The sequence below is a fragment of the Loxodonta africana genome, chromosome 27 (assembly GCF_030014295.1).
Source record: "Loxodonta africana isolate mLoxAfr1 chromosome 27, mLoxAfr1.hap2, whole genome shotgun sequence".
NCBI classification, from domain to species: domain Eukaryota; kingdom Metazoa; phylum Chordata; class Mammalia; order Proboscidea; family Elephantidae; genus Loxodonta; species Loxodonta africana.
Window position 1 is genome coordinate 13238118 of NC_087368.1, and position 13455 is coordinate 13251572.

Sequence of the window (13455 nt, forward strand, 5' to 3'; positions counted from 1 at the left end):
ATTCTGACTCATAGCAACCCTATAGGACAGAGTAGGCTCTGCCCCATAGAGTTTCCAAGGAGCGCCTGGTGGATTCAAACTGCTGACCCTTTGGTTAGTAGTTTTAGCACTTAACCATTATGCCACCAGGGTTTCAATTATATATATATATATAAAATATATATACATAAAATATATATATATATATATGAGAGAGATTTATATGAAGGAAATGGCTCATGCAGTTGTAGAGGCCGGAAAGTCCCAAATCTGTGGGTTGGGCTAGAAGCTGTTTCTGACTCACACAGCTGCAGGGGCTGGTGAACCCAAGATTGGCAAGTCAAACAGCAGGCCTCTGACTCACAGGCTGTGGAGGCTGATGACTACCAAGGTCGGAAGGTAAACTGCTAGCTTAGGTGCCAAGAGCCTGGGGTCAGATGAAGATTCACAATGAGCAACACCAGCAAGCTTCACCAGAAATTCCACATATATTGGATGCAGGCCACACCCCCAAGGAAACTCCCTTTCAACTGATTGGCTGCTCATAGCAGATCTCATCATGGAGGTGATTACATTGTATCAGATCTCATCAGGGAGGTGGTTACATCATTATGCAGCTGCCACATTACATCATAACTGCCAAACCACTGAGAAGTATGGCTCAGCCAAGTTGACATACAACTTTAACCATCACAAGAGGGAAGCATTACTCATGACATTTATAGCTTAGAGAGATTAAAAACAAACCAGCTGCTCACAGGGATTTTCTTGGCAATGAAGATTAAGAAAATATTACTCATCAATCTGCATGAAAGAGATGTTGTGCAGAAGGCTGAAATGTTTTCAGCAACATCAAGAAAACTTCAAGAGGCCTGTAATTCCCAGAAAGCAGCCTGTGGTGGAAAATGACTGAAAGAATCAAAATGCAGAACCACATGCTGAAGGTAGAAGTCTAGATGGGACAAGCAACCTGAGCATTTGAGAAGAATGGAAAAGATTTGAAAAAAATATTATTTTCTAAATGTCACAGGTTTTATTAAGGGATGAAGTTACAGCCCAGATGAAATTACACGTATGTATAAATATGTTCCAGGTACAGTTAACCTGGTTTTCTGACTTTATCCTGCAGCAAAAATATGACGATCCAAGGTGAGGGTTGGAGGCAGTGTAAAGCCAAGTTCAGGGGTGGCAGGATTCTGGAATAAGTAACCTAAGGTCAGGAGCCTTTATAATTCTTATATTACTTGCACATATCCACAGTCAAGACATTATTAATTAAACTGATACTAGAAAAAATAGTTTTTGAAATGACTGTCCATGACCATGTGGCCCAGGCAGGGTAAGAGGTCAAGTGAAGTCATGAGGAGCTCATGGATTCTGAAGTCCGATAATCAAACTCGCAGCATCCCAGGGGAGGTATAAAGAATGAAGTGGATGGTAAAGAGGATGTGATAAGAAAAAACAAGGGGTTTTAATTTCTAGATCACTGAAGTTGATCAATTCCAGGGCATGAGAAGCAGTTGCAGTGTTCAGAAAATTTTACAAAATTGGAAGTCTGCAGACCTGAGTTTAAAACCTGGCTTTACTACTGCCATTGAGTTGGTCCCGACTGATAGTGACCCTATATACAACAGAACCAAACGCTGCCTGCTCCTGCACCATCCTCACAATTGTTGCTGTGTTTGAGCCCATTGTTGCAGCCAGTGTCAGTCCACCTCGTTCGTTGAAGGTTTTCCTCTTTTTCGCTGACCTTTGCCAAGCATGATGTACTTCTCCAGGAACTGTTCCTTCCTGATAACACACCCAAAGTACGTGAGACAAAGTCTCACCATCCTTGCTTCTAAGGAGAATTTTGGCTGTTGCCAAGACAGATTTTTTTGTTCTTCTGGCAGTAGTATATTCAATATTCTTCACCAACATCATAATTCAAAGGTATCAATTCTTCTTCAGTTTTTCTTATTCATTGTCCAGCTTTCCCAGGCATATGAGGTGACTGAAAATACCATGGCTTGGGTCAGGCACACCTTAGTTCTCAAAATGCCATCTGCTTTTTAACACGTTAAGGAGGTCTTTTGCAGCAGATTTGCAATATATCATTTGATTTCCTGACTGCTGCTTCCACGGCTGTTGATTGTGGATCCAAGTAAAATAAAATAAAATAAAATCCTTGACAACCTCAATCTTTTCTCCATTTATCATGATGCTGCTTATTGGTCCAGTTGTGAGAATTTTTGTTTTCTTTATGTTGAGGTGTAACCCATACTGAAGGCTGTAGTCTTTGAACACTAAGTGCTTCAAATCCTCTTCACTTTCAGCAAGCAAGGTTATGTTATCGGCATACTACAGGTTGTTAATGAGTCTTCTTCCAGTCTTGATGCCACATTCTTCTTCATATAGTATACTTCTCGGATTATTTAACGCTAATAAAGAGCATTTAAAAAAATCTGTAAAGTGAAAAGTTTGAAAAAAAATCCCTTTCTTTTCTAGCTATAAATTAGTTAAATTTTATGACTATGTTTTTCTCCAACTACACCTACATTTTAGAGACAATGGGAAAATTAAAAAGAAAACACAATTACAACAAAAGTGATTTGTATAAATCATTTTTTCTTCATAAGTAAATACAGTAAAACCTGCGAAAACTGGAACCTGTGAAAGACAGAAACCTGTCAGAGACAGAAAACTCAAATGTTTTCCAGAAAAAGTGAGCAAAAGAAAGCGGTGAGACTGCAGTCTGTCAAAGGCTGAAAAATTCCAAGATCCCAAAAAACAGGCAGTTCTGCCAAGCTGTGGCTCCCACAGGTTTCACCGTATATAAAAGCCTACAAGGCAGGGACTTATATATACACACATTTGACATCTTAAATACTTTTGACTGCTAGTTAATGAATGCAGGTGTAATACCTCTGGAATTATCTGTTTCTAGTTAAAAACTGTTTTTCAAGTTAAAAATGGCAATATGCAGATTTTACACTAAGCTTCAAAATCTTAAACAATACTTCACTAAAATCTTAAACAATACTTCACTAGATAGTTAAAATTTACATTTGGACAAACCAGCAAAACTGGATTCCTTTTAAAGACTGTAGTAGGCATGTTGTGCTCCTGAAATACTTGCTCAAACAAGCTTCAAATACTTTACACACAAGTAACGGGAGAAGCTCTGGGGACTGGGAAATGGAGAAACATGCTTTTCTCGGCCATTCCCTTCAGTAGTCATCTACTAGCTAACCCGACACATTCCTGGAAGGTTTATCACTTAAAACTGGTTTTGTTCTCTTTCTTAATCGCTGTTCTATTTTCTAGCAATAAAAATAAAATATGCTTGTTGTAAAAAAACAAAAAACACTCCAAAACCTCAAACCTCAAATATTACAGAAATGTGTAACTTTTAAGTCTCCTGTAATTCCATTCCCTACAATTACTGTTTTAGTACATATTATGAAAGACTTATTTTTACCATAATATTTTTTCTGAAGACTGGAACTATAGTTACATAGATGCTACCATTGGCAGAATCGGGATGATTGGTACATAGGGCCTGTCTGTATTATTTTTATAAATTCTTGTGAGCACATAATTATTTCAAAATAAAAAGATAAAATAAAAACAGATACAGAAAGAGTTAAGTAATTTGCTTTAAGGCCATACTGCTAGGCAATGAAAATTAAACATATAAGGTGGAAATAGTTACTTAGTGGCTAATTCACTAAAATCAATTTCTTCAACATAGATTCACTCAGAATCATATAAGCACCTCCTATATTCTAGGTTCCCTTTTAGACACTGAACATAGATGAACAAGATGCAGTCACTGCTGTAAAGGAGTTCCCAGTCTAGCAGGTCCTCATTTATTGAGCATGTACTATACATATACGGAGCCCTGACGGCATAGTGGTTAACAGCTTGGCTGCTAACCAAAATGTCAGCAGTTCAAATCTACCAGGCACTCGTTAGAAACCCTATGGGGCAGTTCTACTCTGTGCTATAGGCTCACTATGAGTCAGAATCTACTCGATGGCAATGTGTTTGGTCTGGTTTTATGTAGAGTTAAGGAGCCCTGCTGGTCCAGGGGTTCAAAGTGCTTGGCTGCTAACCAAAAGGTCAGTGGTTCGAACCCACCAGTGACTCCATGGTAGAAAGATGTGGCAGTCTGCTTCCACAAAGATTTACAGCCTTGGACACCCTTCGGGCAATTCTACTTTGTCCTACAGGGTCATTATGAGTTGGAATCGACTCAACTACAGTGGGTTTTCGGTTTTATATATAGAGTCTAGAGGCAAAGGTAAAGGAAAAAAAAAAAGAAAGAATTAAAGATATAATCCTTAACCTCAAAGAAAAAAAAAAAAAAAGCTTTCAGCCCTATTCCCAGGAATGTACACAGGAGAGCACACACATGCACACCTCGCCATAGTCAGGGGCTGATTCTCCAACTTGTGGCACACCCTCGCTGAAAGAAGCAGTCTAATCTCCTAGCTCCTTGTGATGCTTTTTAAAAGAGACAGTAAAGATAAACTACTAAGGAAAATTAAATTTTGAAGTATTTGTAGTTCCTGGTTAATGCCTGTCCATAGTGGGTATCTTCCCTTTTTTGACTGCTTTTGGAGTTCACCTTGTATGATATACTTTAGCACTTGGGTATGTACTGCTCTATGCTATTTGCTCAGTATCTTTTCTCTCCATTTATATTTTATGCTCATTAAGAGCTATATTTTCTTTCTAGTCCCACAATTGAGAGCACATAGTTAGTAATGAATACATGCTAGCTGACTTGAACTCTGCCAACCATATGTTGCTGCCAGGGAGAAGAAATAGCTACAATATTTACAGCGAAGGACACAAGCCGATTAAATTTGATTTAACTAATAGTTATTAGGAGGTTACCGAGTATAGGCTAGAAGACATTTTACTAGCTCAGCTGTGACACAATCCTACAACATTAAATAATGATGAAACATATAATTAGTATTACAGCTAAATGCCTTTCTCAGCTGTTTCCTTAAAATACAAATGGCTTGTGAATACTAATGTAAACTGTGGACTTTAGCTAATAACAATGTATCACTATTGGCTCATCAACTGTGACAAAAGTACCACATGAATGGAAGGAGAAACTGTGCTGCTCTAGAAAATTGTCCATTAAGAAAATGGCTCTCCCAGAGTCTGAGAGCATTCCCCTTGAGACCGGGAACCAAAAAAGGATGCCCTTTACCACCACTCTTATTCAACATTGTGCTGGAGGTCCTAGCCAGAGCAATTAGGCTAGATAAAGAAATAAAGGGCATCCAGATTGGCAAGGAAGAAGTAAAAGTATCTCTATTTGCAGATGACATGATCTTATACACAGAGAACCCTATAGAATCCTCAAGAAAAGTACTAAAAGTAATAGAGGAGTTCAGTAAAGTATCATGATACAAGATAAACATAAAAATCAGTTGGATTCCTCTACACCAACAAAAAAAAACATTGTAGAGGAAATTACCAAATCAATACCATTTACAGTAGCCCCCAAGAAGATAAAATACTTAGGAATAAATCTTACCAGAGATGTAAAAGACCAATACAAAGAAAACTACAAGAAACTACTACAAGAAACCAAAAGAGACTTACATAAGTGGAAAAACATACCTTGCTTACAGATAGGAAGACTTAACACTGTAAAAACGTCCATTCTACTAAAAGCAATCTTTAGATACAATGCAATTCCAATCCAAATTCCAATGACATTTTTTAATGAGATGAAGAAACAAATCACCAACTTCATATGGAAGGGAAAGAGGCCCCAGATAAGTAAAGCATTACTGAAAAAGAAGAATAAAGTGGGAAGCCTCACTCTACCTGATTTTAGAACCTATTATACTGCCACAGGAGTCAAAATAGCCTGGTACTGGTACAACAACAGATACATAGACCAATGGAACAGAATTGAGGATCCAGACATAAATCCATCCACGTAGCAGTTGATATTTGACAAAGGCTCATAGTCCGTTAAATGGGGGAAAAGACAGTCTCTTTAACAAATGTGCTGGCATAACTGGATATCCTTTGACAAAAAACCAAGATAAGACCCATACCTCACACCATGCACAAAAACTAACTCAAAATGAATCAAAAGACAAATACCTTAATTAAAAAATGGGCAAAGGATATGAACAGGCACTTCACTAAAGAAGACATTCAGGTAGTTAACAGATACATGAGGAAATGCTCACAATCACTACCCTTTAGAGAAATGCAAATCAAAACTACAACGACATTCCATCTCACTCCAACAAGGCTGGCATTAATCCAAAAAACACAAAATAAGAAATGTTGGAGAGGTTGTGGAGAGATTGGAACACTTAGACACTGCTGGTAAGAATATAAAATGGTAGACCCACTTTGGAAATCGATTTGGCACTTCCCTAAAAAACTAAAATACAACTACCATACGATCCAACAATCCCAATCCTTGGAATATATCCTAGAGAAATGAGGGCCTTTACACGAAGAAATATATGCACACCCATGTTCACTGCAGCACTGTTTACAATAGCAAAAAGATGGAAGCAACCAAGGTGCCCATCAATGGATGAATAAATAAATTATGGTATATTCACACACTGGAATACTACACATCAGTAAAGAACAATGATGAATCCGTGAAAATTTTCTTGACATGGAGGAATCTGAAAGGCATTATGCTGAGTGAAATTAGTCAGTTGCAAGAGGGCAAATACAGTTGCAAAAGGATAAATATTGTCTCAGTCCACTATTATAAGAACTCAAAAAATAGCTTAAACAGAGAAGAAAATATTCTTTGATGGTTACAAAAGTGGAGAGGGAGGGAGAGAGAGGGGTTTTTACTAATTAGATAGTAAGTAAGAACTATTTTAGGTGAAGGGAAAGAACACACAATACAGGAGAGGTCAGCACAACCGGACTAAACCAAAAGCAAAGAAGTTTCCTGAATAAACTGAATGCTTCGAAGTCCAGCATAGCCGGGGTGGGAGTTTGGGGACCATGGTTTCAGGGGACATCTAAGTCAACTGGCATAATAAAATCTATTAAGAGAACATTCTATGTCCCACTTTGGAGAGTGGTGTCTGGTGTTTTAAACTCTAGCAAGCAGCCATCTAAAATACATCAATTGGTCTCAACCCACCTGGAGCAAAGAAGAATGAAGAACAACGAAGACACAAGGTAATTATGAGCCCAAGAGTCAGAAAGGTCCACATAAAGCAGAGACTACATCAGCCTGAGACCAGAAGAACTAGATAGTGCCCAGCTACAACCAATGACTGCCCTGACAGGGAACACAACAGAGACTCCCTGAGGGAGCAGGAGAGCAGTAGGATGCAGACCTCAAATTCTCGTAAAAGACCCAACTTAATGGTCTGAGACTAGAAGGACCCCAGAGGTCATGGTCCCCAGACCTTCTGTTAGCTCAAGACAGGAACCATTCCTAAACCCAACTCTTCAGACAGAGATTGGACTGGACTATGGGATAGAAAATGATTCTGGTGAACAGTGAGATTCTTGAATTAAGTAGACACAAGACTATGTGGGCAGCTCCTGTCTGGTGAGGAGATGAGAAGGCAGAGGGTGTCAGAAGCTGGCCGAATGGACACGAAAATAGAGAGTGGAGGGAAGGAGTGTGCTCTCTCATCAGAGGGAGAGCAACTAGGAGTATATAGCAAGGTGTATATAAATTTTTGTATGAAAGCCTAACTTGATTTGTAAACTTTCACTTAAAGCACAATAAAAATTAAAAAAAAAAAAAGGCTCTCCCAAACTACTGAATATCCTCCTTTTATGAAGGAAGATGATATATGTTTAGCAAATCTGCTCCTGTAACAAATTGTTTTAAACATGATATTAAATATAACACCAAAAACCAAACCTGCTGCTGTCAAGTTGATTCTGGCTCATAGCAACCCCACAGGGTTTTCAAGGCTGTAAATCTTTATGGAAGCAGATTGCCACATCTTACTCCCATGGAGTTGCTGGTGGTTTTGAAAGATCAACCTTTCAGTTAGCAGTCAAGCACTTTAACCACTGTGCCACCAGAGCTCTCAGATATTAAATATAGAAGGGGAAAAATTATTTGGTACTTACAGTAGCTTATCACTACTTTCAGGTATCATGATTAATCCTAAAATGTAAACATCTTAGAAGACAACACACAAACCATTAGATCCAGGTCTGGATCTGTTCTTTACTTAAGTTAAGGATCATAAAATATTACAGTTACAGGCGTACAGAGGACTCTGATTTACTGAAAGATAGACTCCTAAAATATTAACAAATCGAATGCTGTAGGCCAATTTCTGCCATGTTTTAAGGTATAAACTTTTATAATCTGTCCAGGTTATAAATTAAAATTCCCACTATAAGGGTAGCTATTTGACAAAGTTAGTATGAAAAATTCATCAGTGCCATTGACAAAAGGTTACTCACACGTGCATATATAATTGTTGTCAGTTTCTGTCGATTTGATTTTGACTCATGATGACCCCATGTGACCTTTCAGAAGCAGATCGCCAGGCCTGTCCTCTGACGTGCCTCTGGATAGGTTCGGTTAATAGTTCAGCGCCACCCAAGCGCTCTCATATATAATTATATGGACATAATTCTAAAATCCAAAGTGACTTTTCTATGAAAAATATTCTGTCCTGCTGATGAATGTGCTCACATATCTTTATATTATGTTATTTTTGGACTTTCAGTTGATGTTGAACTACTTTATAATGGTAGCAATGTAATTTATAATGGCATTTTCCCCCTGTACTCTTTCTGTAGGAAAAATACACGGAACCCAGAAAATTAGCACATGAACTTAGAGCAACTTTTCCTGCCCTAAAACATCTCAACATTTGGAGAAAACGATTGAAGCAGGATTCAGTGAACTTTAAATTGTTCTTATTACTGTAAGAACACTAAAGGCTAAGTGGCTTGCCCAAAGGCACACAGTTAGTGAGACAAAAACCAAGGCAGTTTCCTCATTCCCTCCATGCTCCTCCAGTCATGGACCTTACTATCTGTGCTCAGTGGAGGGTGACAGCTTTGATTTATATGTACTCTTTATAAAGATTACGTTGAGTACATTTACACAGAGCAAGCTTACCTTAATTTCATACAATTCTACTGAGGATTTTTCTGGAATTCTATTCACTTAAGCTTATAATAAACAAAATTTTTTTCATATGAAAAAAAACCAAAGAAATGAAAATGAACCAGAAGAAAGAGCAAGAACGTGGATAAGCTAAAGATGTTAAGTAGCCAATGAAAAACTTCCTGAAGGAAACAGTGATCTGTCTGTATAATTCCCAAGTCCTTTTTAAGCGTAAATCAGGTCTCAGGATAGACCCGGCCTCGAGGGCAGGTAGCTCCTAGGCCAGTGTGCAGGATGCATTTCCGGAAGTTCTGAGCGGTGAAGGCAGTCCCCAGCTGCAGCACGAGAACGGGGATGAGAAGGACTCCTTTGGTGCTCTGGGGGAGTGTCCATTTAGTACTTGTGTCCCCAATCACACCTACTCAGTGTATTTTACATACCTCTTTAGGGTGGAAAACTATGTTATCTAGTTTGAAATCTCCATGAATCAAACTTTCTTCATTGTCATTATCTGGCAAGTTTTTCATTAGCCAGTCAGATAGCTGGCTCATAGCAGGGATGTCCTGATGAGCTGCGGCTTGATATTGTTCTGTCCAGGTTGATACCTAAAGATACATAAATAAGAAAACCGAGCTAAAAATAGAATACAAGCTCCGGCATCCTAAATTTAAAACAAATTTCAAGGATATGCAACTTGCTTTTACTCCTAAATGCTCAAGACAACTGCCTGTAAGTAATAACTCATGTCAGCTCCTTTTCCATCTAGTTCCATTTTACTTACCCAGCTTTTTATCAGGGAAAAAAAAAAAATTCGAGGATGGGCAACAAGAGACATAGGTTCTAATCTTTTTCTGTAACTATTTGGTGGAAAGAAAAAAAAAAAGCACACATACACAAATAAACAGGCATAGAAAATTTCTGGAAGGGATCACAAGAAAGAAGAAACTCCTGAAAAAGACAACAGAGGGCTGGAAGAAGCGGGAGGGATTTAATTTTCATTTTAATATCCTTTCTGACGACTCACAGAATCTTATTACACATATGAGAAGTGTAAAGACTCTTTATTGTTCTTAGACTCGAATGCAAACAAGACAACCTATTCCCAAAGTCCTCCATCAACTGGGACCATAGTATTTGTCTGCTTGTATCTCTCCATGGAGTCCCTGGGTGCCGCAAAGGGTTAATGTTTGGCTGCTAACCAAAAGGCTGAAGGTTGGAGACTACCTAGAGGTGTCTTGGAAGAAAGGCCTGGTCATCCATTTTTTGAAAAATTAGCCCTTTTGAAAGCCCTATGGAGCACAGTTTTACTCTGACACACGTGGGGTCGCCATGAGTCAGAATCGATTCAACAGCATCTGGTATCTCTCTGCACTCCCCAAGGTATTTCTTCTCAATTTAGTGCAGTAGGATAAAGATCTTCATCACTGTAGTCACAAAGACCTGGGTTTAAATTTCATCTAAGCCACTTAGTTGTATATTACTTGATCCCTGTAAGCCTCTGTTTCCTCGTCTGCAAAAAGAGTCTAATAATGTAATACCTATGTCTTAGCATTGTTGCAACAAATCAAAAGAGGTCCACAGCTCACACAGCCTGGAACTTGGCATAAACTGATTATACTCTAAACCTTAGCTCCCTTTTCTCTCTCTCCACTGCCTTCCTGAACTCCCAAAATGACGTGCTTACAAAAGAAATCACTCCAGACACACCTGCTCCTGCTGTTCCTTTGAGCTGAAATGCCCAACATCTCTTCCTCATCACTCTAAATTTTTCCTTCCTTAAATACCCACTGCAAGATATCTCTTTTCCAGGAAGCTTTCCTCCCTAAGCAAGAGCACACCAATCTCTGCCCTCTGAATGGCTCACCTCTCGTGATGAATACCAGAAAATTAAGTACCAAATTATACATTCATTCAGACCATTTTTAAGCTGTTTTATGCATATGAGATTCACAGATAGGTCTCTCAAAAGTGAGCATAAGTTCTTTTAGGAGACTTATCTTCTATTTTCTTGATATTTTACACAGTATTCGGCAGGTATTAATCACACAGTCACTTGTAGTAAATGCCTGTTAACCTAGCTTAAAAAGGGAAATGGTATATAAAACATAGTGGTAACATTAAGTGAAGAGTGTAAACAGCTTTCGATTTGCATTCAAGTACATGCTGTCAATTACAGAAGCTTTTTTCTGAACAAAACCTGATCTGCAAAAAAACAAGGAAAATCATTTTATGCTGAAAACAAGTAAAACTGAAGGTTGATATTAACTGTCATAGCCAATGTTTCAGAAAACTATAAAATAACAGAATTGTACTTTTGATTAATAATGTACAGTACACTATTTCCAGCAACCCGAGAAAAGGAGCGCTGTCCGTAGATGCATTACCTGTCTTTTGCAGTACCCAGCGCCTCTGCCATAGCCCTCCAGCTGCAATGACTGGATATTCAAGGAATGCAATCGAGCCAAGGTTTCAATCACTGCCACGTATATGGCCGAGCGCTCTGCTGGGCTAACTCCAGGAATTGTGAAATCGCGAAAGATTCTCCCCTATGAAAGAGATTATTTAAAAAAAAAAAAATTTTTTTTTCCATACCGATTAATTGCTATATCATCATTCTTACTCCTTACAGGCCTGAAAACGATCAGGATCACAGTTTTGTAACCAAAACCAATTCTTTGTGGAATATGCTTGAAAACATTCATTTGTAAAACCTGTTTAACGTAAGAGTACGTGCTCCAAAAGAAATTACAAGGATAAGCCATGATGAACTTAAAGCTCCAAAACTACTTTCACGTTACGTTTTACAAAAAATAAGAATAATTTAATTATTTATTGTTATTAGTGGCTCGATTTTCTATTTGGAGATTCTCACTCCCTTCTTCCCTTTTGTCCCCCGCCCTTATTGCCATTTCATATGGCTCTTTACTGACACCTAGAGGAAAATGCACGAATAAGTCAGTACACCCTAATAACTACATTTGTTCCTACTCTTCCACATTGTGTGCGTTGAAATTAAAACAAAAGTTTAAGCCTTTTTTTTAAAGCTGTCTAATGACCTAAAACGTTGAAGAAGAAATGCTATTATTCAGCAACATCTGACATCAGAATTAAAAATAAAATCCATAACAAAGTAAGATTAAAGGCTAATTTACCTGCACATGTTCCATCACGTAAAAATCTGTTCCGATAATAGAAGCATCGCTGCAGTACAGTAAAGGCTTGGGAACAGGGAATCCAACTGAATACAAGGCCTTCTGGACTTGAAATTCTCTATAAATCTAAGTAGAATGATGGGTTATTAAAAATCAGAAACACAGGCATTTAAAAACTGCTCCTGAGCTAACATTAAGGCTAGAGATAAATGCTAGAACAATAGCAACAAATAACCTTAAAAGTAAGTAAGGAATTTTCTTACTTCAATCATTAATACATTAGGACAGAACTAAAAAATGAGTTTTCCAGGTTATTCGATTACTTCATCAGGCTAAAAGGATGGACACCTGCAATGGGGCTTAACCTTGGCTCTGGTAATGCTGGGAAACAGCTCCTGACCAACACTTCACAGATTTTATCCTAAAGCATCCTTTTGTTCCCAGCAGCTCCTTGCTCACTCTCTCTGATCCTTCCCAAAGGGACCCTGCCAAGTCTCTGTTCTAGCTCTCAGCAACAGCCAGCTAGAGCTAAGCCAAGCAGCATCACGGGAGTAAGAGCTTTCTCAGCATCCGGAGTGCATTCAGGCCATATAGCGCTCAGTCTATCAGCCTGGCTCCTTTCTAGAGTCTGCATCCCCAAACCAGTAGAGAGGAAGTGCTCTGTCCTCAGCTTCTTTGCTCATATGAGGCCTCCAAATTCATACTATTCTGAATATACTTTGATGTACATAAATTATGTTTCAAACCTCATTTTAAAAAATGTCCAAAAATTCTGAGGTACCCTGAATCTGGCCTGTTTTCACATCAAATGCTACTCATTGCTAAACTCGAAGAAGATGCACTAAGAGGAAAGGGATACGCAGGGCTTTTTAGGAATACTGCTGCTGTAATTTAAGTGTTCAGTCAGCTTTGTAAATTTCAAAACAGCACTCTTGTTTACACATCAGTCTAGGCCTTGTCTGATGAGCATGGGTGCCCTGGAGTCCAGTTTTTTCTAGGTATTCCGACAAAACCGAGGTCTATGCCTTTTAGACTAAGGATGAGATCCAGACAATATCTCAATGACCTCTACATCACGCTTGGGGTCTGGTCTGAAGAGGTAGCTGGATGTCTTCTAGCTTATGTCTTTCTCTCCTCTGCAATGATCTCTATATTATAGATGAGAAAGCTGAGCTCAGATAGATTACATGACTAGACCAGGGTCCCATGACTAATAAATTCTGGGGCAAA

At 38.6% G+C, this 13455-nt stretch overlaps 1 protein-coding gene across 2 annotated transcripts in view; it reads right to left on the reverse strand.

The window, feature by feature from the left end:
* The window catches only part of ACAD11 (acyl-CoA dehydrogenase family member 11), a 109358-nt gene that overhangs the window by 66190 nt on the left and 29713 nt on the right, over positions 1-13455 (reverse strand). For both annotated transcript variants that reach the window (XM_003420920.4, XM_064277338.1), the window contains exons 3-5: positions 12226-12351; positions 11458-11619; positions 9514-9678 (exon numbers count right to left, since the gene is read on the reverse strand). In XM_003420920.4, the coding sequence (XP_003420968.3) occupies positions 9514-9678; positions 11458-11619; positions 12226-12351 (453 nt within the window). The remainder of the gene's footprint in view (positions 1-9513; positions 9679-11457; positions 11620-12225; positions 12352-13455) is intronic.